Below are 26,161 nucleotides of genomic sequence, written 5' to 3' on the forward strand. Positions count from 1 at the left end.
CAAAACAATAAAAATGCCAAACGTACAGTATTCCAAGTGGTGATCCTTGTTTTGAAGGAAAAGAGCAGAGCCCTTTAGGAGCGTGCCGTGGATTGGGCAGGAGCCACCCTGGGAGAAGAGTGTCCTGGGCAGGAGGACCTGAGAAGCATGGGAGGAGAGAGAGTGAGCCCAGGGCAGTGGGGCCCAGCAGGGAGGGTGGTGTGAGGTAAGAGCCTCACAGAAAGGTGACAGCCACCAGAACATGCCTCCAGTGAGGATCTTGGGTTTTCTTCTAAATGAACGAAAAAGCATTGGTTGCACCAAAATTTCCTTGACGGCAGTCACTGTTTTGGCTACAGTCCATGGGGTCACAAGGCTTCCCAGGTGCCGCTTGGTGGTAAAGAATCCACCTGTTTGATCCCTGGGTCGGGAAGATCCCCTGGAGAAGGAAATGGCATCCCACTGCAGTATTCTTGCCTGGGAAATCCCATGGACCGAGGGACCTGGCAGGCTACAGTCCATAGGCGACTAAACAAGTCAGTGTTTGGGGCACTGCGTTATGTAGCTGCGTAAAAATAAAACAGAACCACCCCTGCCCTCCTGGGGCTCCCAGTCAAGTGGAACGCCATGGAAGCGTGTTCTTTTTTGATGCTGGGACAGATCCTGCGACAGCTCATAAAGCACATAGCACTTTAAAATATAGTCCTTGGGAATTGCCTGGCGGTCCAGTGGTTAGGACTCTGTGCTTTCACTGCCAAGGGCATAGGTTCGATCCTTGCTCGGGGAACTAAGATCCTGCCAGCTGTGCCTCACAGCCAAAACAAAACTTTGCAGCAGCCTGTTTTTATCCCACCTTATGGATGAGGAGACTGGGGTTCAGAGAAGTTATGTGATTTGCCCAGGGTCATTCAGCCGATATACGACAGAACCAGGAATCAAACCGTACCCTTCTCCTTCGAGGTGATTTCTCCCCCATCAGGGCTGAGGGATTGGTTCTCTCCTCTCTGTGACTTTACGCTCCTGGTGATATGAATCAGGGGCTCCTGGTGATCCCTGGACTTGAGGCAGGCGAGGGCATCAAGTCACCTACGACGTGGGTCGTGCAGGTTGCAGGACAAGGTTGGTGACGTCCCAGCTTCAGTAGCCCAGAGCTGTGTGTTTCACCTTGACCGTGGCGTCTTGGGTGGGAGCCAAGCCCCACACGTCTGGCGAAACTTGTCTGAATGGTGGCTCAGAGCTGGGGAGTTGATGTAGCTCCCCAGCCAAACCTTCCGGGTGCCGTCTGCCTATATATGGCCTGGCCTCAGAGAACAGGTGATGGCAGGAGGAGTTGTTTTCTGTGTTGCTGGTGGGAGGTGCCCAGCTACATTCCTTTGCAGACAAGCACAAACTAGATATCTTTGAAAACGAAGGTCTGAAACCAGCCAAAGAATTAATCGTGGCCTGAAAAGCACAGGGTGAGGGTACAGCCAGCCTGGCTTGTGCGTTGCCTTCTCCACTTTGTTGCTTTTTAATAAGCCCAGAAATACCTCTTAAGAGAGGAGGATCTTTTGTGAACGCCTCCAGCTGCGTTTCTTCTGGCCAACAGCGAGGCCTCCAGCCCTCGAGGGCTCAAGTCCACCCTGCTATCGGGCGCACTTTGGCTGATGAGGTGCTGGGCAGAGGTTGCAGCTGCCACCAGAGGGTTTGGTGATAAAAGGTCAGCTGGATGGACCCAGCTCTTCATCACTCAATCAAGAGGCCTCACAGCAGGGAGAGAGCAAGGCCAGGACGCAGGGACTCCTGCGGTGCATGGAGAGGCCAAAGCTGGGCCCACGTGTGCTCCCCGGCACCCCTGCCCTGTAGACATGGCGTCTCATACACACAGGCCATGGAGCCAGAGTAAGGCTCAGATGCTGACCCTGGTGCTGTACTTACTGCTGGCTGGACCTTGGGCAAGGTAGCTCCAGTTTCCTCGTCTACAGAATGGAGCCAGTGATGTGTTGACCTCAGGGTCAGGATTCAGTAAAACGATGGGGTGGGGCATGTTTGCCGAGGTGCAGAGATGGCGGCTCTTCTGCTTAGACTCTGTCTCCTGGGGTGGGCAGTTAGGACGGAGTCTTCGAGAGGTCTCTTCCTGTGGGATCTAGAGTCCCACCAGGAGTGATGGGTTGGGGTGGGGGGTGCCGGGAACCTTTCTTCAACTCGGAAACAGCAGCCAGAGAATTAGGATGATAGCGCTTCTTATGGTCTCCAGTGTGAAGCCAGCTGCTCTTTGTTTTAGTGTTTTTTTTCCCACTAATATTCATTGTCCGACTTAAAATTTTTTTTATCTAGATGAGGCCTTTAATTTAATTGGAGGATGATTGCTTTACAGTGTTGTGTTGGTTTCTGCCATACAACATTGCGAATCAGTCTTAATTATTCTTATATATTTATATCTTCTTCCTCTTGAGCCCCCCCGCACCCCTGCTCTTTGAAGATGGACTCAGAGATCGAACAAGTTCAGTTGCTGGATATGGATGTGTTAAGCATTGAAGGGGGCTTGGGAAGTAAGGATCCTAGAAAGGGGCAGCAGTGTCTTGCTCATCCTTAATAGTCTCAGGCCCAGGGTGGAGGGTGGAGCCCCGTGGTTTATGGGCGGACTCTGGGCGAGAAAGCAAAGCCAGGAGGACCACGTGCTTACTGCCTCGGTGTCCTGCTAGTGGGCCAAGGGGGCCCCGCGGGCCTCAGGGAGGCTCCCTGCGGCATTGTGTATCCTGCAGAGCGCTCCATGTGTCCTTCCCTCTGGGAAGCTTTCCACCCGGGCAGGGCCTCCGGGGCCGGATGTGAAAGGTAAACAGGCAGCCCTTATGCTCTTTACCGCAGTGGAGCCCGGAAAGGCCCGGGTTGTGGCTTTTCATCTCAGGAAGCCCTGAGGTCCCACCGGCTCCCCTGAAGCAGCCTCGCTGTCCCTGTGCAGCAGCGGAACCAGTGTGGCCCCAGCGCCCGTCCTGAAGCCTGAGCAACGATAACCGCCCCCGCCCCCCGCCATCCCATCTCCTCGTGGGAGACAGAAAATGCCCTGCTTGAAATCTTGATCCATATCCCAAGTCTGGAAGCCCCGGGGCCCTGGGGGTCTGTTGTTCCTTCCCCAGCCTTGTCTGTCTCCGCCCCCCCCTCGCTTTGCTGTGCTCAGGCACGCCAGCTGCCTCTGCGCCACACTCTTTCCTACCTGCAGAGCTCTGTTTCCCTCACCGGGTTCCCACGCAGCCCCTCCTGGTTCCTGAGATCTGCAGCTCTCCCCCACCATTTCAGCAAGTCACACTCGAGCCGTCCCGCCCAGGCTGGGTCTCTGCCTTAGGGGTGCGCCTGTCACCTCCTTTTCTCCTGTTAGCTCTACCCGTGTTTTGATCTTTCCACCCTCCCGTGACACTGTGAGGGCCTGAGAGTAGACTCAGCTGTGTCTCTTGCTGTGTGTATTCCTAGCATGTGGAACAGATACAGGTGCTCCGATAACATATATTACAGAGTATTACAGAGTGTAAACGTATGTTTATCGGAGCACTGTATCTGTGCCGCATAGATTACTTACTAGCCAGTCCATCAGGCAGGTCAGATGGACCTGCCACCTGTCTGTTCACCCACTTACTTGAGTGCCTCCTGTGGAGCAGCTTGGTGTTAAGGGTAAGATTGCTCACCCTCAGCTCCTCTGGGAAGGAAGTCCCTCTGCAGGCCCCGTGTAAGCCACGTGCTCTAGAAGGTCATAAGCCGTCCTTCCCCAGACCCAGTGGGTCAGCCAGCTGTCCTGGCTGACTTCTGCCTCAGTGCCTGCCAGATACGAAACACAAAGAGGATGCTTTTCAGGAGGGGAGACATCACTGTCAGTGGAGAGTGGGAGAGACGTTGTTGGGACAGAATTCATCCCATTTTGTGCAAATACTTCCCAAGCTAGGTGTCCACATGCTGTGTGCCAGGCAGTGGTCCAGGCCTCCGGATACAACACAGGAGAAGGACCCTGCCCCGAAAAAATGCAGCTAAACACAGGGAGACTTTTTTTAAATTTTTCTTTTTTTAACTCTTCCCTTTTATACAGAGATTGCTACCTATAGGTCAAATTAACTCAGTATAGCAAGAGACAATAAAGTGTTTTGTTTCTCGAGATAGCTACAGACGTTAAAAACCCAGCCCTGTGGTTTCACTGCTGGCCGCCATCCCGAAGCCTGGCTACTGTGGTACCGGGTTCTGGGGCAGCCCACTCGCCTCCGTGTCCTGAGCGGAGCCCGGAGATGCGGGGTACCAGGAGAGGAAGCGCGGTCTGGGCTATCTTTGGTGGCCATTGTTATTTGTGGGGCATTGGCAGAGAAGTCAGGACCGTGGAAAATCTAGAGAAAGAGAGAGGCTCCGTGGTGCGGTCCGGCAGAATTCGATAGCTCCTCGGGGCTCTCGGGGCCACGGGACCCAGGGCGACCCAGCCGCCCGGTCTCTGCTGTCGGCCTTGGCCCTGGGCTTTGTCCGCCCTCATCCCTCCACACCTCCTTCGCTGTCCGTGTGAGCGATGCCTGGGGAATGAGCTGCTCCGTGTTCCGAGTTCAGGCCCCTGGGACCTTCTCTCTGTTCTGGAGAACAAAACCTGAGATTGTTTCTCCTTTTAAATGCAACTTTGTTCCGCAGGAGAGGAGAAAAGTGAGAAAGAAGTGCCTGTTCGTTTGACGATAGTGAGGTGTCCTCGATACACCTTTGAAAAGGGCCTGTTTGCCCGGCAGCCTTTGCTGGATAATGAGAGGAGAGGGACACAGGGGACTTGGTGGGAATCTGAGGCTGGGAGTGGAGATGGGACGGTGAGGGGAGGGGGAGAAGTTCACCTCAGAGCAGCCTGGTCGTCTGTCTCTTACAGGAAAGTAGAATAGTACTGGATGGTCCAACAGCTGGGTTCTATCCTGGGGGAAAGATATATGCTTGGCTATTGGCCTCGATGCATTTAAAAAATGTATCAGCCTCTACTGGCTGATTCCATTTCCTCACTTCCCAAATACTGTCCAACCCCAGCCACTCCCCCGAACAGTCCTCTCCGAGATCGCCAGAGACTGGCTAATTACCACCCCTGAGGTGTGGGCACAGCAGTGCCCATTCGGGATGTGTTAGGTGCCTCCTTAGTGCCAGGAGCTGTATTAGGTGCTGGGCTGCGGCAGGGGCCCCGGCCCTCTTTGTCCACCTCTCTGCAGTGCGTGGTCCTTTGAACTCCCCCCCACACCCAACACATTCATGAACATATACAAAAGCGGAGGGAATCCTTATGTACCCATCACCAGCATCAACAGTTACTAACCTTCTGCCAAACTTATTTCATCAGCTTCTCCCAGCACACAACCCCCTCAGACTGTTTTAAAGGCAACCCCAGACGTCACCCCTAACTGCTTCCGTATGTTTCTCTAATGGATACGGTGTCTGTGTTTTTGACGGAGCCACACACCATTGTACTGGATGGTTCTGAGTGTGTCTCAGGGAAAAAGAAAAACAAAAAGTTCTGCCCTTTGCTTTCCTCGACATCGCCTTCTCCCCTCTTCCACCCTAAGAGAAGCTCAGAACATGTTCGAATGAATGACTGAGTGAATGCATGTGCAAACAAATGGCCTTTCTGCTGAGTTTTTTTAAAGCTATTTTTATTTTGGCTGCACGGGTTCTTCATGGCAGTATACAGGCTTTCTCTAGTTGCAGCGCAGAAGCTCAGTGGCCACACGGCACGTGGGATCTTAATTCCCTGACCAGGGATCGAATCCGTGTCCCCTGTGTTGAAAGGCATTTGAATTCTCAACCACTTCTTCTGAGTTTTAGATGAAAGTTCAAACTTACACGCCAAGTAGCTGTGCTGCATGCACATACTTCACACTCAGCGTGTCCCAAGGCAGACTCATTCTCGAGCCCCTCTCCCTGGGTTCTTCATATCCGGGTCTGACGTCCAAGTCAAAAACATTGGAATCATCTTTTGACTCCTCAGCCTGTCACGGGCACCAGATTTTACTTATTTATTTCTCTCAAGTATCAGAATCCTGACCCTCCTCCTGTCCTTAGCTACTGCTGACGCAGGGCCACTTAGTGAGCACTTGAAAAGTACAGACTCTGGAGTCAGACCAGCGGGGGTAAACTGCAAGTACTGCTGCTCTCAGTACCTTGCGCTGGGTGACAGCAGGGAAACGCCTGGGCCGCTGAGGGTACTGACTGCCTCCAAGGCCTGTGGGGAGTCTCCCGTGAGTTAGTGCTATGCGCCCTTTGCACCCTGCCAGGCACACAGGAAGTGCTCTGACATTGGCTCCATCATCAACACCCTGGCCACACCAGGCCAGGTCTCTCACAGCGGCCTCCTAACTGGCTTCGCTCCAGTCTCCCAGTTCATCTCGGTGGCTCCATGAACATGACTCATATCTAACCAGGTCACTCTGAGGAATCTTCCCAGAGGACAAATTCTGAGTTCCTTAGCCTCTCTACCTTCTGACCCCAGCTGCCACCGTCTCTTGCATCTTTCCCTGAAAGGGAAAGTAGCTCAGTCGTGTCCGACTCTTTGCAACCCAATGGACTATGCAGTCCTTGGAATTCTCCAGGCCAGAATACTGGAATGGGTAGCCTTTCCTTTCTCCAGGGGATATTCCCAACCCAAGGATTGAACCCAGGTCTCCCGCATTGGAGGCGGATTCTTTACCAGCTGAACCACAAGAGAAGCCCATCTTTCCCTGAGGAGTTCCCCAAAGATCTCTTGCACGTTAATGTTGTCTTGTTCTTGATGTTTCCACCATGTGGGACGACCCTCTTCCAGGTCACCACCTATCAGAATAGCGCTCCTCTTTCAGGGCCCGGATCCGGTGTCGCCTGACCTCTGCTGTTCTCAGATCACACTGCCCTGCAGTGACTGGCTCACCGGTGTCCCTCTCCAGCCGGACCGTGCCCTCCTCCAGGGCAGAGCGGCAGGTTCTGTACGTCTCCCCAGACCCTCAGCTGTGATTCCCTTTACTTGTCCTGAATCTATTTCTCCAGGAGATGGGAAGCTACCTGAAGGCCAGTGTCACCCTTGTTGATGTTTAATTACGTAAACAGGGGATTTCTTATTTTCTCCACTTTCCATTACTTCCTTTTTTCTTTGTTTTCTTTTCCAAGAGGAGAGGATGCTATAGAAGTTAGAGACTCACGGCATGGGTTTGCTCCCACTGGTGAGGGGGAACAGCTGCCCACTTTGGTCACTCTGTTGTGAATTCAGGCTGCCTTTTCGGTGGTTCTATGCAACAGGTTCCATCTGTGGGCCACAGGCCAGCTGCTGGGGGGGTGGTGGGGTGCACTTTGGGATATAGGCCTTCTTATCCTCCTTTTGTTTGTAGCCCCACCTTAGCGAAGGGAGCGGGCCTCAGTCATCTCAGACAGGACGGCAGCACATGGCGTGTCTGCCTTCCTGCAGCCGCCTGCCACCCACAGCGCAGAGAGGATCAAAGGCCCAGGCAGGGGAGGGGATGGGACTGACGGGGTCCACGTCAGTGGAGCCAGAGCCGCCTCCTGCCCCGTCCGCCCCCCTTCCCTCCCGTGGGACGCAGGGGCTACCGTGGAAGGGGCTGCAGCCATTCGAAATAGATTTTGCACGGGGGGTTTAAGATTTAAAGCAGTGACATTTTTCCAGTGGCACAGCTGTCTTTCAAGTCGAATCCCACATGGATCTGCCATGTTATAAAATCGAATAAATAGCTGCTGAGGTTAAATGTGAGTAGGGAGGCAGCTTCCCTCCCTACCCACCCGTCCTCCGTCCGGCACCCGTCGCAGCTGAGCTCTTTCAGAATGCTGTTTGAAAATCGCCCCTGGGCATCATGTCTGTGTCTCAGCTGAGAGAGGAGGTCCACTGTCCCTTTGTGAAGCCTCTTGGGGTTCACTCTCAGGCCTGTGTGTTTCTAAAGAAGATGACTTGGTGGGGGCGGTGGGGGGGGTTCCGCGTCTGCACAAAGCTGTGGAGTAACCGTCACCTGAGTCTGGGAAGGAGGGGGCGTTGACACAGGATGGGCGCGTCCTGCCAGCTCTGCCTTCAGAGTTCTTTCCATCTTCACTGCTGTAACCCTGCTGCCCCACGGCCACCAGGGGCTGTTCTCACAACCTAAATCCAGTCATGCTACGGCCCCCTCCCCCACAAAAGCTTCCTGCCACTCTTAGAACGGGCTTCCCTGGTGGCTCAGCAGTAAAGAACACACCACCAATGCAGGAGATGTGGGTTCGATGCCTGGGTCGGGAAGATCCCCTGGAAGAGGCAATGGCTACCCACCCCAGTACTCTTGCCTGGAGAATTCCATGGACAGAGGAGCCTGGTGGGCTACAGTCCACGGGGATCACAAGAGTCGGACATGACTTAAGGACTAAACAGCAACCCTTAGACTTGTAGTCCCCAGCCCTCCTCCAGGGGCCTGTTAGGCTTCTGCTCTTCCTCTCGGCTCTCTGTGCTCCACCACACCGTCCAGGCCTGTTCCCACCTGGGGTCTCTCCTCCTGGAATGATCTCCCCCCTGCTGTCAACTGGTTGGCCCCTTCTGTTGGTTCAGAGAGAGGTCTTCCTTGACTTGGCTGAACTCCCTCCCCAGTTACTCAGTTCTGTCTGTTGCGTAACCCTGTTTTACTGCACCACCACCATCTTCCTTCCTTCCGTGTCATCCCCTCCACTAGAATGTAGACTCCGTGAGGGCAGGGATGTTTGTTTAATCCCAGTGCTGAGGAGTTGGCAGCATTTTTACTGGAAATGAATGAGTGAAGTTTGGGAGAAGCTCTTGAGCCATGAGTCTCCCCCTCCTGGAGGAGGGGTCCGATGCCAGCAACGTCAGCCCAGGCCCAGGCCCAGATGACTCTCTGGGATCCTGGGTCCGGCCAGCTTCTCTGTTCTCGGGCAGTGTCGGGGCACTCAGACCTAGCCCTGTCATCCCTGGAGCCTCCAGCTCGGCCCCTGCCTCTCCTGTTTGGGGCTCCTCTGGGAGGAAGCAGGTGGTCCGGGTGCTCAGAGTCCAGGCAGGACTTGCTGTTCTACCCCAGCCTGAAATTGATTCCCTCCGGGCCCTGCCTTCAGCCAAGCCCTGTGAACAGAGGGAGGCTTGGGAGCCAGGCCTCCCCGATCACGTGTCGGGGAGAGAGCGATGGAGCCGCGTGGCCGGAGAACCACCAGCCTTCTCTTCCCTCCTCGTCAGGGCACACAATGGCTGCACCTTTGTATGAGTCACTGGCCGTAGCCCGTCATAAATTGTTTTTTCCTATACTATCAGAGAGGCTTTTATCGGGCGTCTCCTATGCAGTCTGGGAACGGATTTGATATTTGATACAGGGTCAGTTAACACGTTGTCAAGTCGAAATCTGTCATTGTGCCCATATAAGGCAAACTCCTCGGGTTACTTTTTACCTTGGCAGAATCTCAGGAATGTCAAGGTAACCAGGCCACCTCAGCATAGCTCTGATTCTCGTGGGTCACCTGACCAGCCCTCCCTCTTCCGTGACTCACACAGCAGCCCGAGAGCTAGCCCTGCGACGCGGCCGTCGGGGGTGTGGGGCGCTGGTGGCCCCAGTGGCGGGTGGAATTGGCGGAGGGTCTCCAGGACTGCGCTCACTTGTGTGTCTGCTTTCAAAGGAAAGAAACTCAAGTGAGGTACCTCACAGAGGGCCCTGCCCCTGCCAGAGTGAAAAGCAGAAACGGAAAACAGCCTTGGCCAGACTCTAGGTTGGTTAGGAGACGTGTGGGCCCCGGTTCTGACGCCTACCAGCTGTGTGACCACAGGCAGGTGGCTGATCTGTAAAATGTAGAGCACTCAGAGCAAGTCCTGGTACATAGTAAGCGCTCAGTAACTGTGAGTCATCCACGCAGTTGTGTCAGGGTAGACCCCACCCAACTGTACAAACACCTCTGCTGTTTTCCTTTGAGGCTCAGCTCCTTTAGTAGCTTTAATGGGGCAGATTGAGCTGGTCCTCAGAGTCCCTCCCTGGAAAACCGAACTCACAACTTCACAATGCCCCCTCATCCCCTGACTTCCCCCCGTGTGTACTCCCACGCACACGCAGAGCAAGCCACTCTGTCGTTTCAGGGCCAGGAGTCAGCCTAGAGCAGCAGGGGCGCCTTTGTCCTGTGACGTCACGCTGCCCCTGAAGCCGCCGCCCCTTCTGCCTGCCTTGTGGTTCCCTGTGGTTCAGCTAGGCCTTTGCACCAGCCAGGGGAAGGCCTGTAGGTTGGGCGAGCCAGGGTGACAGTCTAGCCCTGTCGTTCCGCCAGGGCAAACGGTTTCACCGTTTTTAATAGAGCAGTTATGAGTCAGAGGTTTCAGTCTCTCTCTGCTGGTTCCTCCCAGTCCTGTAATTACCCTTTGGCTATAGAACCATATTTTGGTTTTTCCTTTTTTAAAATCTTCCTAAGACACTGTCCATCTTGTGTGTCCAAGGGGTCTGAGAAGGAGTGCCTATGGTAAAGAAAAAAAAAGAAAAGAATCCAAATCCAGAGTGATTTCTTACCCTACAGAAATGATGCCTCCCCCTCCCACCCCCAGGACCATTCTAGTACCCCGCCAGGACACAGAGCCAGCGAGGTAGGACACAGGGCAAGAGTAGATAATTCTGAACAACTCCAACTGCCTCTTGGCAAACTTCAAACTCCAGGCCTGGAATTTCTGGTCTGAGGCACCTCCCGTATTGATCGATGGATTCATTCACTGTCTTCTCCAGTACGAGCCTCAGCAAAAGGCAGGCGGGCTGATGAGCACCCAGCACCTCCACGGTGCCCCTGCCGGTGCTGGTCCACTCCGAGATGAGGAGAATGGGTCCTGCAGATAAATGCCTGCGTTCACGCAGCCTCAAGGCTCGCCCTGCTTCCCAAAGGGATTGTCTGCTCCCAGGCTGTGAGAGCGAGAAGGCAGCGGGACAAAGCATATAGGAAACAGTGCACGTCTGTGAGCACTGGCCCGGCTCCGGTTCCCCCGGTGTGTCCAGAGCAAAGGTTTCCAGCCCAACCCGCTCCACCCTGGCCGTGTCGCCCACCTCCCTGCTTTGCACTGGAGCGGGAGAAGGCTTCTGTCCTGACTGGCTGACTGATGAATCAGAATATCCCAAAAACAGGAAAAAGGAAAGGGATCACCGAGGAGGAGTTTCAGATGTCAAAGGCGAAACCAGCAGCACCATTAGGGATCACTCCGGGGCCGGCCCCAGTTGCTTGCCCTTCTACCAGCAGTGCCCAGTTCAGGGATCATGTAAACTGCAGCAGAAAACAAGCTGTCTTCTAGAAGGTGAATGAGGGTAGGATGGGGGAATGGGCGTGCCTGCCGTCGGGTGGCCCTGGCCCTCAGCACTCTCTGCACCCCTGGATTCTGTTGGGGAGTTCCTGGGGTGGGCTGCCATGGCCCAGGGCGGAAGACACTCAGGTCCCATCAGTGTCCCGTCAGTTTCCCCCTCGCCGACTTTTTCTCCCCAAATACCAAACACCTGTTACCTGGACAAGCCCATCCAATGGGCGGATTTGCCCCGGCTGAGGTGTGAATGCTAAAGACCGGTCCTCTTAGGCACCTGTTCAGATTCCAGGCCGCACAGTCTCGAGGCCAGAACTGGCTCACTTGGCTATCTTTCTGAAGGATCAAAGTTTAAACCAGACGATCTTTAATCTCCCCTCCCTAGGCCGAAACCCGAGCCCAGCTGTAAGCCATTGAAAATAAATGGGGTTTTTGTGGCTCAGACTCCCTGTTCTCCAGGTGAAGGGCCTCCTGTGCTCGATTGTCTCACAGCAGAATGCCAGATGGGGCCAGAGGAGGCAGAGGGCAGGGCCCCAGCCTCTGCTGCTGCTGCCCTAATTTTAAAACTGCCTTTTGGGAGTGGAAGTTTTCTCTTTTAAAGGTAGCTATTTCAAGGTAGGCCTCACCCATCTCCTCTTCCTGCTGAGAAGGCCTCCTTTGAAAGCGGAGCTTTGCCTTCTACCTCCACCCCGTGGGCTCCGCCTGCCTGTAGCTCAGACCCTTGCTTCCCTGTGGATTCTGTGTGTGTGTTCGGGGGGAGCAGGCTTCTGTGTGTGTGTGTGTGTGTTCGGGGGGAGCAGGCTTCCCCCAACCCTGGGAGGACCCAGTTTGTGGAGTGTAATCTGAGCAGCTATGGGTTGCTGGCTCAGTTTTCCATGCGTGAGAGGACTCCAGAAAGGTCCGTTTGAGAACAGAGACAGGCTCAGACTGGGGCACCTCTGTACCCTGGGCTGCCTGTCCCCTGCTTCTCCAAGAGTCCTGTCTAGTCTAACAGATGCAGTGGCGAGGGCTCCCTGGTTCTGCCTGGGCTTTGGATTCCTCATTTTTAGAACAAAAGGTTAGATCTGAGTGGTGATTCTCCACCCTGGCTTTCTGTTAGATTCAACCCTGGCTTCTGGTTAGAGATTTGTAAAATATTGTATTTGGGACCCATTTCCAAGAAATCTGGCTCATTTGTCCTGGGGTGAAGTTCAGGCGTTTTTTTAAGAAGCTCTCCAGTCCTGTACATTTACTGTAGCTTGGATTTCAACAAGGGTCCAAGACATATGCATTGGGGAAAGAATAGCTTTCTCAGTAAATAGTGCCAAAACAACTGAATGTGGAGGATAGAATTAGACCCTTTCCCCATAGCGTATGCAAAAAGTACCTCCAACTGGATCAAAGACCTAAATGTAACTTCTAGAAGAAAACAGGCAGTGGTCTATTAGAAAGTGAAAGTGAAAGTCGCTCAGTCGTGTCCGACTCTTTGTGACCCCATGGACTATATGGTCCATGGAATTCTCCAGGCTAGAATACTGGAGTGAGAAGTCGTTCCTTTCTCCAGGGGATCTTCCCCACCCAGGGACCTAACCCAGGTCTCCCTCATTGCAGGTGGATTCTTTACCAGTTGAGCCACCAAGGAAGCCCGTTAGATATTAGATATGGTCTATTAGATAAGCCAAAAACATAAGCTATTAAAGAAAACTAGGTATTCTCCAAAATTTAAAAAACAAAATGAAAACTTTTTGCTTCAAAGGACAAAAGAAAGTGAGAAGACATCCCTCAGAATGGGAGATAATTGCAAGTCATACATCTGGTAAGGGTCAGATGTCCAGAATATATAGGAACTCATAATGCAACAGTGAAAAGACCAAATAACCCAGTTAAAAACGGACAGAGGACTACAACAGACATTTCTCCGAAGAAGATACACAGTTAGAAAATGGTACATGAAAAGATGCCCAGCATCATTAGTCATGAGGGAAATGCAAATCAAAAACCACAACGAGATACCACCTCAACCACTGGGGTGACTGTGATCAAAAAGTCAGTTAATCGCAAGAACTGGTGAGGATGTGGAGCAGTTGGAGTCATCATACACCGCTGGTGGGAATGTGAAATAGTGCAGCCCGTTTGGAAAACAGTTTGGCAGTTCCTCAAATGATCAAACATACATACATTCACCATACGACCCAGCAGTTGCACTTCTAGGTATATATTTAAGAGAACTGGAAACATATCTTCACACAAAAATTAGTGCATAAATGTCAGTAGCAGCATTACTCATGATAGCAGATGTATGCAATAGCAAATGTAGAAATAACCCGAATGTCCATCAACTCGTGAATGGACAAAATGTCGTATGTCCATACAATGGAGTATTCAGTCAAAAAGGAATGCGCTACAGTGTAAGTGAACCTTGAAAACATGCTGAATGAAAGAAACCAGCCAGAAAAAGCCAGATATTGTATAATTCCATTTGTGTGAAATGTCTCCATGAGGCAGATTCAGAGAGAAAGTAGATTAGTGGTTGTCGGGCTGGGGAGGGAGGGTGAAGGAAGAAGAGTTACTGCTCACAGTTCTGGGGTGATGAAAATGTTCTGGACTCAGAGGTGATAGTTTTTCAGTCTCGTGGATATGCTAAAACTCACTGACCTTTATATGTACTTTGAAAGGGGTGAGTTTTATGATATGTGAATTATAATTCAATTAAAAAACTGATTTACCAGACTGCATGTGGTTAAAAAAGAGTACATGCTTAAAAAGAGATCATGCCTGTGATCCAGCTACTTGACTTGTATTAGTTACCTACTGCTGCGTAACAAATTGCCTTTTCAAAGCTTAATGGCTGAAGGCAGTAAATGTTAGAGAGAGAAAATGCAAATACACCAGGAAAGTTCCTAGATAATTCTGTTGTAAAGCCAGGGTTGTGAACCTCAGGATTGGAAGGCTCTCTGAAGCAAGAATAACGAGAGCTGATCATTATATTCCTTTATTCATTTGGTAGTCGAGTGGCCAGGCAAGGGGAGGGAAGGTTTGGGGGAAGACCGCTGTGTGTCAGCCACTGGGAAGCAGCCAGCCAGCTTGGTGAATCCTGAGGGCGGAGGGGGGAGGTCTGGCTGTACCAACTGCAGGGCTGATACCAATGATGGCACTTTCCTGAACAGGAATAATGTGGTGATCAAAGGGGCTTCCCTCGTAGCTCAATTGGTGAAGAATCTGGCTACAGTACAGGAGACCAGGGTTCCATCCCTGGATTGGGAATGTCCCTTGGAGAAAGAAATGGCAACCCACTCCTGGAGAATCCGACAGACAGAGGAGCCTGGTAGGCTTCAGTCCATAGGGTAGCAAGATTCAGACATGACTTAGCAACTAAACCACCAGTAATTAATAGAAACTCTGTTGAACAGCCACTCTGACAGGCTGTGTGTGCCGTGTTTTTTCTCTGTTACCCTGTTGAGTGCCCACATGTCTGTTATCCTCATCTTACACAGGAAGAACTTGACACTTAGAGAGGTGAAGGTCATCTTCTGTGGCCATACACAGTGGGTGGCAGAGCAGGGATTCAGACCCACGTTTGCTCAGACTGGAAGCCCTTGCTCTGGAGCACTGGGCCATGTTGTCCACCCCTCCGCCTTGCAGACCCTGGCAGATGGATGTCTTCACGTGTCTGCCAGCTCCTCAGCCTCCTCCTCCTAGCCCACCTACTACTCCGCCCCTGTGTAGGCCAGCTTCTCTTTTTAAAAACTTATTTGTTTTAAAAAATCTTTTGGCCATGCCACATGGCACATGGGATCTTAGTTCCCTGACCAGGGATTGAACCCGGGCCTCCTGTACTGGCAGCGTGGAGTCTTAACCACCTGGACCCCCAGGGAAGTCCTAAGGCTCAACTCCTCTGGAACCAGGGCCTCTGCATGTCCAGTGGCCTCAGATGCCTGAGTGAAGAGGGCTGCCGAAGGCAGCTGTATTCCCTGGGGGTGGCACACCAACAGCATTGTCTTTCCTGGCTTGTTTTAGGGACGTGTACAGCTCCAGGATTATTTCTGTGAGCTCCTGAAAGAGAGCAAGCAGTCTTATCCCTAAGTAGGAACCCTCAGCAGTCTAAATGGGATTAGAAATCGTGAAGTCCTAAGCGACTGGCCATGAGAAGCCCCAGCCCTATTTGATTCATGCTAGGATTTACACAGCACCTACTGTGCGCCAGGTACCATGCCAGGCAGTAGGTTCTGCAGCCAGCAGGACCCCGCTCTCGTGGAGCTTCTGTTGCACGTGGGAGGGAGACGGGTTACAGACAAAGAACCTCGTTTCCGATAGTGACCAGTGGAGTGGGTGAACAAGCAGGGAGGTGATAGCATGGTGGAGATAATAGCAGGGTCAGGGCAGGCTCCCTGGGACAGTGGCATCTGAGGGAAGCCCTGCGCGATGAGAACTAAGCAGCCTGTAGAGACCTAGAAGAAAGCCTTAGCCCAGCGTTTCCAAGGAGGAGGGGCCAGCACTCCAGAGGCAGCCCATGGCAGCAACGACTCACTTGCTTTCTGGCGCCTCGCGGGGGGTTGGCAGAGGCAGGGACGCCGGCTACCGGGAGGGGACTAGGGGGTGGGGTAAGAGATGGTTTCTGGATGGACACGCAGGACCTTTGGAATGCTTGCTGCTCCACTCTGCGGTATTTATACCTCTCCTCCGACTGGGAAGTCAGCTTTTTCATGTAGGCCGAGAAAAACTCCGAATAAGGCAACGGCAGGCTAGGACATAAGAAGCATTCCTTGTTTCCCTGTAATTGCTTTCAAATTAGGTTCTGTCGTCAAGGGGCAAAGCACTCAGCTCTGTCCCTGGCTGCTTGTGCAGTTGGGAACCGGACAGGCAACCGAAGTGTCCCCGTGCCCCTGCCCCGCTAGCCCTGATGACCTGAGCTGGCGGGGCCATCCGAGCCCCACGCTGCTGCACCTGTCTTGGTCGTGGCCATGTCATCATGACCAGTTCATTTTCTCTTCTCTCAACCTGCTCCCTGGCTTTTATCTTTAGAATCTGCTAAAGGCTACTTCAAAGGAGCCCTCCCATGTGTAATCTCAGAGCCATTCCAGAGGCTTCACAGACTTCCTGGATGGATCCATGCGGGTATTGCCAGGGCAGTCACCTTTTCACCTGGGCCACTGGTAACCCAGATTCCGGAAGGCTTAGCTTTCGGACCCTGAAAGCACCTTTAGGCTTGGTGAAGCCCAGGGGCCAGGGGAGCAGGCTCTGCTTTCAGGACCTGAGAAGATGCCCCGCTGGGGCCAGGCCTTGCCCGAAGCCTGGCAGTAGCCGGCAGATGGGCGATAAGAAGGGTAGGTGCCTACCCCAGGAATAAATAGCTGTCCCTCCCCTGTGTCCAAGCCCTGGACACCCTTCCCAAGGTCCCGTGGAAGCAGGAACCATGGGCAGCAGCCGAGGCCACAGCGGGCAAGGTGGGAGTTCAGGAGGCGGGATGGTGCCCTCCCCCTCAAAGCGGCCGACGCCCCAGCGGAGCGGCAAACCCAACATGGTATTGCAGAGGCAAGGTTTGACAACTCCCAGCTCCCCAGGGAACCCCGTCCTGCCTGCCAGTGCCCTGGGAGAGTTTGCCGGGGCTCAGCTAGGCAACCGGTCCTTCTGGGTCAGGCTGCTGGCCTGGGACGTCTGGCTAAGGGGGTGGGCGGTATAAAGAGTGGAAGGCGGGGGTGCAGCGTGAGGCAGCCAGCGGCTTTTCCCAAAGCCCTGTCCAGCGTGGAGTCAATGGAATCCACATGTGAGCGTCCGTTGGCGGTCAGGCGAGCGCGGCCCCCAGCCCTGGTCAGGAGCTTCTTCGCCAGAGCCATCATCAGAGCCAGCGCGCACGCCCCAGCCCGAGCCTCGGGTCCCAGCTGACTTTGCAGGAGACTCCCTTCAGTCTGGGTTTAGTGGAATTCCAGCCTCCAGCCGACATTTCCTTCCACGCCACCCCCTCCAGTACTGAGAACATGGCTTATAACACGTAGTCGCTGAGAAGACAAGGGCAGGAAAGTTTTTTCAGCTGGGTTAGCCGCATCCCGCCAGGATCCTTCCCCTTGGCCCGTGCCATCACCCTGCCTGCTGGGGGGCCACTGGTTTCTTACTGGGGACTGCCCCAGAGTCCAGAAGGTTTACCTCTCTGGGTTGGGGGAGGGAGTCACCCATGAATGGCTCATTAAAGCCCATTGCTGCCACATTCCTGGCCGCTGAGGTCACCTCCCGAACAATATCCATCATTCATTCACCCAGCCGCCCCACATCCTGGCCACTGGGAGGGGCCCCTGTGACACAGGAAGGACTTGATGACCAGTGATGCTTGGCCTTGCCCTCCCCTTCCAACACACAGTGAGAAAGCAGAAACAGCTTGGGGGGGTGCTCCCGAGGCTTGCCTTCCAGTGCACCCGTGGAGCCCAAACCAAGTCTTCTCTTCTCCTACCCCGCGCCCTCCCCCGCTCCCCCACACCCTTGTGCTATTTTAACAACCGGAGAAGAATCTTTAACGGGCTGCCAGTGTGCAGAGGCAACTTCTGAAAGCTCTTCTCTGTGGTTTTGTGCACATGTGTTCTCAGAGGCAGTGTCCACATCCTTCCTTCTTCACTAGGTGGGTCAAGGGCTGTGTGCAGGCCTGCTTCACAAGATGGCAGGGCCGCCACTGGTACTGTCCGCCTGGGCTCAGGCCAAGCCTTTAAGAAGCAGGTGGGGGACTTAGCTGGCAGCCCAGTGGTTAGGACTCCTTGCATCCAATGCAGGGGGTGTGGGTTTCATCCCTTGTGGGGGAACTAGAACCCTGTGTGCCATGCAGCCTGATCAAATTTTTTTTTTTTTTAAGAATTAATAAAAAAGCAGGTGGGCTTTGAGGGGAAGAGCCCTGCCTGCCTCTGCTCGCCATGCGAACTCAGCTCCAGCTTGGGGACCGAGATGGGGACAGGACCTTTCTTGACTTTGCTTTCCCGGGCTGGTAGGGAACATTCCACTCAGAGGAATGGGTGTCCGCCCCGTGTTTGTGTTTACTGACTGTGTGACCTTCGGCAAGTCTTTTAGCCTCCCCCCCCGCCTCAGTTTCCTCACCTGTAAAGTGGAGATGACGTGTCTCACATGACCACAGGATTGGGGGTTTTAAACTGTTCCCACGTGTAAATGGTGGTGGTGGTTTAGTCGCTAAGTCGTGTCCAATTCTTGCAACTGCATGGACTGTGGCCCGCCAGGCTTCTCTGTCCATGGGATTCTCCAGGCAGGAATACTGGAGTGGGTTACCATTTACTCCTCCAAGGGATCTTCCCGACCCAGGAATCGAACCTGGGTCTCCTGCATTGCAGGCAGATTCTTTACCAACTGAGCTACAAGGCAAGCCCGTGTAAATGGTAAGAGCTAGCCATCAACAGTTACTGCACATTTAGCCTCAGTGAGACCCTTTCTCTGCCACCTCCCCACCGCCCGTCACCACCAGAATGTAAGCTCTGTGTCTGCTTCACTTCCTCCCGTGCCTAATCTGGGCTCCAGGTCAGGCTTTGTCGGCTCGTTGATTGCACTGGTGGCTCTTAGATGAGGCGCTAGGGACATGCCACTGCTCAGAACCAGTGCTGCTCCTGAAGTGACCTTGACAGCCCCACCCAGATGAGCTGTAGATGCTTATGGCTTTTCCCTTCTCCCCCAGAGGGCCAGCAGTCCCAGACCCTCCCAGATGAAGCCAAAACCTTGAGTGTGCCTTGCTTGGTTACCACTGTTGGCATCTTTAACACGGCTCCTCTGTCTTCCTCCTCCTGCCAAGTTTCTCTTAGAAGAAGCTTTTTACCCTTCCTCCCCACCACCCCCTGTCATCACACATTGACCCTTGCCCCTCTGGCTCAGTCCCCACACAGCAGCAGCCCCATGAGGGTGGCCCTGCCAGCCTCATGACGCAGGCTGCTCTCCTTCACTCCCTCCCTTTCTCCAGGGCCAGGCTCTTTTCTCACTGCTGCAGGGCCTTTGCACATGCTGGTCCCGTTTTCTGGAATGTCTTTCTTATTTTTGTCCCATTCATTCTCCACAGGGGAACTTACCTGGGTCTGCCTGGCCAGAAGGTCAGGAGCTGTTCCCCAGGGCTTCCTTCTCTTTTTCCTTTTCTTTTTGGCCATACCACGTGGCTTGTAGGATCTTAGTTCCCTGACCAGGGATTGAACCTGGGCCCCTTGCATTGGGCTTGCGGAGTCTTAACCACTGGACCCTCAGGGAAATGTCCTCCCCTCCCCCACCAGCATCCTAAACACTTTGGTGAGCTCCCTCTTTGAGAGGTGAGAGGAAGGAGGGCAAATGCAAGGTGATGCCTCAGAGTGTGGCTGCTTGGCCAGGGTGCGTGCTAAGTCACTTCAGTCATGTCCGACTCTTTCCGACTGTAGACTGCCAGGCTCTTCTGTCCATGGGATTCTCCAGGCAAGAACACTGGAATGGGTTGCCATGCCCTCCCTCCAGGGGAACTTCTGACCCAGGGATTGAACCAGCATCTCTCATGTCTCCTGCATTGACAGGCAGGTTCTTTACCACTAGCGCCACCTGGGAAGCTGGGCCAGGGTACCTGGCTTTAAATCTTGCTCTGTAACTTTACAGGTACATGACTACCTGTGGGCAAATCACATCACCTCTCAGACCCTCGGTTTCCTCATCTGTTAAATGGGTCAGAAATGGCAACCGCCTCACAAGGTAGCTGTGCGGATGAGAGATGTTATTAACATGTGGCAAAGTGCCCAGAACAGCGCGGGGCACATAGTTAGCTTATGGGAGTGTCTGCTGTGGTTGTTACCGTTCCCTCTTTTCCTGCGGGTGTCACTTCTGTAGTTGAGTCATCGCTTGGTTAATGAGATCAGTTCTGTCCCTCATCACACTGGAAGCTCCTTAGCGTGCAGCCTGGGTCTGCTTTTGCTCAGCATGGTGGGTTCAGCGCCAGGCCTGCCCCTGGCCGGCAGGCAGCAGATGCCCGTCTCGGGAGTGGGTGTCCCGCCCCACGGCGCCCTGGGCATCGCAGAGCCAGCAGGGCCGGCCGCGCTCCCCAACTTGTGCTGTGTGACAGAGCTGCAGAGTGGCGGGGGCACAGCAGACCCACGAGGCCTCCATCTATAGAAACCACCCTCCACACTACCCACCCCGCACATCTCAGTCTAAACCGGGCAGGGAGAGGGAGTGAATAAGCAGAATGTTATTTTTGTAACCAAGTAGAAGCAGCTATGAATTTTTCATGTCCCACTGGAACTCCAGCTCCTACTCACAGTCGTGCCACATGGAGCTGGGGCTGCGAGTGGTGGGCTTGATCCCGAGGAGGGCCTCGTGACTCCTGCCCACCGTGCCCTGGGCTCGGGGCCCCCTGAGTCTCTGGTGTCAGCAGATGCCCCTGGTCTTCTGCGAGGAGAAGACGGCCGGACAGGCCATGGAGTGCGGGCGTGGGGCGTGTCGGCGGCCTTCCCGTCCGTCACGTGTCGGGTTCCTCGCCACCAAGGCCGCGCTGGTCGGTATTCTCCCCGAGCACTCGCTCTGCATTCTGCTTGGGCCTCCGCCTGCTTCCGGCCAGGGAGACGGAGTGCCAGGCAGAGTTACCATTTATCTGAAAGTAGTCCTTCCCTTGACATTTGTTTAACACTGAATACTTCATCTGTGCCAGGCACAGTCCTAAGTGATTTACTTGCGTTATTTTGTTTAATCATCGTTTAAGAGGGGAGAATACTGCCTCCATTTCACCCAGCACGGAGCCTGAGGCTCCTTGCTTGCCTGAGGTTACCCCCCTGGAAGGTGGCCTCGGTGGGCAAGGCAGGTCTGGGTGAGCCCCCAGCCAGAGCTCTTGTTACCTGCCCAGAGAAGGTGAGCAAAGGTGTGGAGATGGGCCATGTGTGCAGAGCGGGCGGTGTTGTGATCTTCTGAGGACAGACGACCTGAGCCCAGTGAGGCCAGGTTCATTCAGAGCCCGCCCAGGTTGGAGTGAGAGGATGTCCTGCGATCTCGTTTCCCCTCCAAACCGTGGTGCTGGGCTCAGGGCCTTTGCAGAGAGACTAGGTCCCACCCTTCCCAGGGATGGAGTGGGACGCCGCTGGTGTGCGTGTGCTCCCAGGTGTGCGAGAGTTCTCGGGACTTGACGCCCAGCTCTGTGGCCGATGTTTTAAAGCATTCCTCTCCACCCTCCTCCCACATTTAATCCCACAGCAGATACAGGCGGTAAATTCTGATAAGTCTGTCCTACAGAGAAGGATGCTGAGGTGTAGGTAGGCCAAGTCACCTGGTTGCAACCCAGAGGTAAGCTGAGGGGCCGGCACTCAAGCCCTGAAGGATTGCCTCAGGTGTAACAGGCTGATGGAGAGAGATGCCCTCCCCGCAGACCAGGTGCCTAGAGCTCGGCCCAGAAGCACCGGGGGCTCGGGCTCTGGGAGCTGCCCTCTTGTGTCCTCAGCCAGGGATGTGGTGGCCAGTCTGCTGCCCCACTGCATCTTTCAGGAGCAGGGGACAGCAGAGGCCCAGCATCCCCTGGCACTTCCTGTCCCAGCCCGGCCTGCTGCTGCCCACTGCCCAGGCCTGAGACCACTGTGCTTTGGGCATTCTAAAGGCACGTGTGATGTGAGACTAAATTTCTACCCCCGGGAGCACACATGTATATGCACGTAGCATCTGGCAAGACCACAGATGACTGGAGAATGCTGTCCGAGATGCCGAGGGCTGTGTGTGGTGGCCAGGGCGGGCAGGGTGTCCGAGGAGGAGGGGCCCCGGGAAGCGTGGTGTGTGGAGAACTGAGCACCTGCTGTGTGGCCCAGCTCCACAGGGTCACCACTGCGAACCCTTGCACTGACCGTGCGTGACTCGGGTGGTGTCTTCACTGCCACGTAGCAGATGAGGAAACGGGCGTTAGGAGGGTTGGGTAACCTACCCGCAGGAATGGTGTAACCAGCAGCCTGGCCCCGGTTTGTCCGAATTCAGAGCTGCTCAGGGGAAGGAGCGAGGGAAGTAAGATGGGGGAGGCGGATGCGTGCGCACCTCGCTGAGAACCTGCTCCAGAGTAGCTCACGGCTGCCAGGAGGCGGAAAACAGCACGCACCTGTTAGGAGTGAAGCAGAGGGACTTCCCTGGTGGGGGTCCCGAGGCTGAGACTCTACGCTGCCAGTGCAGGGGGCCTGGGTTTGATCCCTGGTCAGGGAGCTAGATCCCGCATGCCACAACCAAGACCTGGCACAGCCAAATAAATAAAAATACTAAAAAAAAAAGGGGCGGGGGGAAACAGTGGTCCTCTGACAGATCTGCACAGAGGAGGGGCAGGCATCTGAGTCAGGATCGGGTGGGGCAGGCTAGTCAGCCTGGGTGGGTGTCCAGAGGGGCTGATGGTGAGGGAGGGGTAGGTGTGGACTGAGCGGGGTGGAGGGGCAGCCGAGGGCAGATTTCTGTCTCTCCAGGGTGGTGGCGGTGGAGCTGTTCTTCCTGTTGGTGGGAGGCGGGTGGGGTACCCTAGTCGCCCGCAACCCTCCGCCTTTCTTCGGGTTTGGAAGGATCGTTGCGTTTGGAGGGAACCCTCGCTTACACCCGCCTAGCGGCATGTTAATTAGGCGGCTTCTTTGTCTGCGAGGGGCCTCGCATTGAGTCTCCCAATGAGCTGTTCTGGTGACTGTTGTCAAAACACATGGTGTTTGGCCAGTGTCTCCCTGGAAGCCCCTCGCCCCCCACACGGCCTCTGCCCACACTCGGGCGCAGCGCGAGCTCTCGTGCATTCCTGGCCATCGGCCCAGGTCCACGCTGGGCCTGCAGGCTGGTGGGGACAGGGCAGGGGACTCCCGTGGGAAACAGGCGTGGGCTTTTTCCCAGACCCTGCTGCTGGGGCTGCGTGGGCCGGTCTCCCCGGAAGGTGTCTGGACACGTCCACCTTAACTTATGTGACGCACTTCCCTGGCGCTGGAGTCGATGACGACAGAGGCCCCAGCCAGCAGGGGGCTGAGCGCCAGTCACCTTGGACGCCACGCCCGGGCCCCATCCTCCGGTGTTCTCTGCTCTGGCTCAGGACTTGGGCTGCTGATGTGAGTTCCAGTCCACACTCTGCCACTCATTATCCCGCTGACCAAGCGGTGGTCTGGGAACCAGCCTAAGCCTCAGTTTCCTCCCGTCAGCTTGCCTGGGTCGCTGTGGAGATGGGCGCCAGTGTAGATAGAGGTTGGGCCCAGGGCCTGACCCCTGGCGAGGGCCCCATGGTGGCCTTGTTGACGCAGAGTCAGGGCCGCAGCCCGGCCCTCTTGCTGGAGAGCCCCGACAGCCACACTGACCCTCCTGGCCACCCTCTGTTCTGCCTCCCCAGACTTTCACAGCCTGGTGCAACTCCCACCTGCGGAAGGCCGGCACGCAGATCGAGAACATTGATGAGGACTTCCGAGACGGGCTCAAGCTCATGCTCCTCCTGGAGGTCATTTCAGGTGAGCACCGCCCCCCACCTCCCCGCAACAGCCACCCTGCAGGTGCCCCCAGGATACCACCCAGCCACCCTGCAGGTGCCCCCAGGACACCGCCCAGCCACCCTGCAGGTGCCCCCAGGACACCACCCACCCTGCCCATGGCTGCCAGGCAAGAGCAAGGCCTCTACCAGCTGCAGCAACACTGCACCGGTGTCGGCCTGTTCTGGGGAGCAGCAGGGACCCTAAGTCTCCCCTCTCTCTCCATTTCATGGTGTTCGCCCTCAGGGGAGCGGTTACCTAAGCCAGAGCGGGGCAAGATGAGAGTGCACAAAATCAACAACGTGAACAAGGCACTGGACTTCATCGCCAGCAAAGGGGTCAAGCTGGTCTCCATCGGGGCGGAAGGTGAGTTTGGGTGGGGCCCGGAGCAGAGTGGCGCTGCGGGAATTCCTTGGAGGCCCAGCGGTTAGGAGTCCATTTTCTCACTGCCGAGGACCCGGGTTCAATCCCTGGTCAGGGAACTAAGATCCTACAAGCCAGGCATCCAGGAAAGAAAAAAAAAGAAGCTGTGTTGGTGGTCAAGATGGTGCCGGATGCACCACGTGGTGCCCACAGTGACTGCCTTCCACGTGGCGTTGGGTTCACAGCCCACCCCTGCTTTCCTTCCTCCAGAGAGTAATCCAGTCCAAGACCAGGGAATCTGGTTCACCCAGTCACGAGGGACACAGGGGAGGAATGGCTTTGCTCGGACCGCGGACACCTCACTCACCGTCCCGGTGCTGGGCCTGACACGTGACCCGCCGTCTCGAGCCGGCAGCACCTTTGCCCTTAGGCCCTGCCTGGTGTCCAGGGGCAGGAGGGGCTCAGAGGAGGGGAGGAGGCTCGCAGCCCAGTGTCCGGGCTCTGGGGCAGGGAGTGTAGGTCCAGAGGTCAGGGAGCAAACCTTGCTGGCTGCGTGGCCTGGGAGAGTGTGGCCTCTTGACGGGACTCCCAGGACCCCTCTGGGCCCCATGTGGGTGCCCAGCCAGCACCCTGACCTTGTCTCTGGGCCCTGGCGGGAGCAGCGGCATACCCTCGCTCCAGCAGCTGGAGCTCTTGTCTTCAGCTTCCCAGCGCCTTTGGAGACCAGGCGAGGCCTGATGGAGCCCAGAAGGTCCCCATCAGCCTGGGCTCACAGTCTTGCTCATTAGTCAGAGCAGGGTTTCGTACACCCCGACATCCATGTTGTCCCAGCTTTTAGAAAAACAAAGAAAACTAATTGCTGTTAATGACAGGGCTCTGAGAGTCTGGCTGAGACTCCAGGCCAGGAATGCACGTCCCGTGTTCCAAGGCTCTGCCCTGGCCCGGGCCGTCTCCAAGGAGGGGTGCCAAGCCTCGCATGCCACGGTCGAGGTGGTTGGTGTTTGTTTAAAAAAAAAAACAAAAAAGCCCGAATTCAATCAGGCCCTGAGATTTTCTGTCCTTGCATGGATCTTTCCTCTTGGCTCCCCTCCAGCCTCCTGCTTCTCACAGCTGCATTTTTTTTTATTTTGCTCAAATGCTAGCCTGTAAACACAGACAGGGTGAGAGAAGACCCATGGCAGTCGTCAGTTTTCATTTGGAGAAAAACTCAGTCTAAAAACGTTCTCCCTTCAGGACCAGACCGCTTTGCTCCCAGCACCCGTGGCCGTTGGGCCTCTGGTGGGCAGCTGGCCGGAGCCATTCTGAGATCTCTGGGGTACCTGAGAGCCCTGATCTAGCCCCCCCGCCCATCCCTGACTCCCTGTCCCTCTGCACCGTCTCAGCAGCTGCAGGAACATGACTTCCTTGTGGGGCTTGTGAGTGGGGTCAGGAGGCGCAGGCACAGCTGCAGGTCCAGGGAGCAGCTGGTGGGTGTGTCATGAGAGCGGCCACCTTCCCCCCATCACAGGGACTCTCTAAGCCCTCCGTGACCAGCCTTCTCGGGCACCAGCTGGGAACGGGCACTGCGGCCGGCACCCAGGAGGAACGCAGCATGGATTTCCTAGACAAATCCCTGCTCTCACCCCATGAGAAGGCTCACCCTAGTTTCCAGGCCTGGGGTTCTCTGCCCTGGGCAAGGTGCGCACGGACACCGTGTCCTCCCCCTGCCTCCAGGCAGCCAGCTGCATGTATTTCCTCTCCCCAAACCCTCAAACGGAGAGCCCCCCTCAGCCGGCAGCCCACGGCTTCACTGGGGGAAGCCTCTCCAGTGACTAAAGAGCCCCCCACCCCAGCCCCTCCTGGTGAGTGTGTCCTCTGGGAAGGCTGGGCCCCATCCTCTGGGGGACCGTCGTCCCTCCTCCTCAAATTAGGCTCACCTAGAGTTTTCTGTCCTCGAGGCCGGTGAGCACAGTCTCTTGAAGCCTCCCTCTGTTCTCCCAGCCTCCCTCCTGCATCTGGGCTGTGAGAGGCGCAGTGGGCTACAGGCCTGAGAGGACCGCCACAAGCATGTCAGGCCCATGGGCTCTGGTCTGCGGCTGCTCGTACGCACTTCTCCACCCGGCCCCAGGCCCCACAGTGCCTGAGCGTCACAGAAGTGGTTTTTCTGCAAGTTGCTGAAGCTGAGGAACGTGTGGTCCAGACTCTT

At 55.2% G+C, this 26,161-nt stretch overlaps 1 protein-coding gene and 1 long non-coding RNA gene across 5 annotated transcripts in view; one reads left to right on the forward strand and one right to left on the reverse strand.

The window, feature by feature from the left end:
* Positions 1 to 22,399, reverse strand: part of LOC147353780 (uncharacterized) — a 38,413-nt gene extending 16,014 nt beyond the window's left edge. The window contains exon 1 of the long non-coding RNA XR_015145943.1: positions 926 to 22,399. This is a non-coding gene — a long non-coding RNA (uncharacterized LOC147353780). The remainder of the gene's footprint in view (positions 1 to 925) is intronic.
* The window catches only part of ACTN4 (actinin alpha 4), a 73,824-nt gene that overhangs the window by 21,437 nt on the left and 26,226 nt on the right, over positions 1 to 26,161 (forward strand). For all 4 annotated transcript variants that reach the window (XM_086352353.1, XM_086352356.1, XM_086352355.1 and 1 more), the window contains exons 2-3: positions 23,481 to 23,595; positions 23,860 to 23,979. In XM_086352353.1, the coding sequence (XP_086208479.1) occupies positions 23,481 to 23,595; positions 23,860 to 23,979 (235 nt within the window). The remainder of the gene's footprint in view (positions 1 to 23,480; positions 23,596 to 23,859; positions 23,980 to 26,161) is intronic.

Source organism: Bos grunniens, chromosome 18 (assembly GCF_055505025.1).
Source record: "Bos grunniens cultivar Pamir isolate PY7600 chromosome 18, Bosgru_T2T1.0, whole genome shotgun sequence".
In the NCBI taxonomy this organism is placed as follows: Eukaryota; Metazoa; Chordata; class Mammalia; order Artiodactyla; family Bovidae; genus Bos; species Bos grunniens.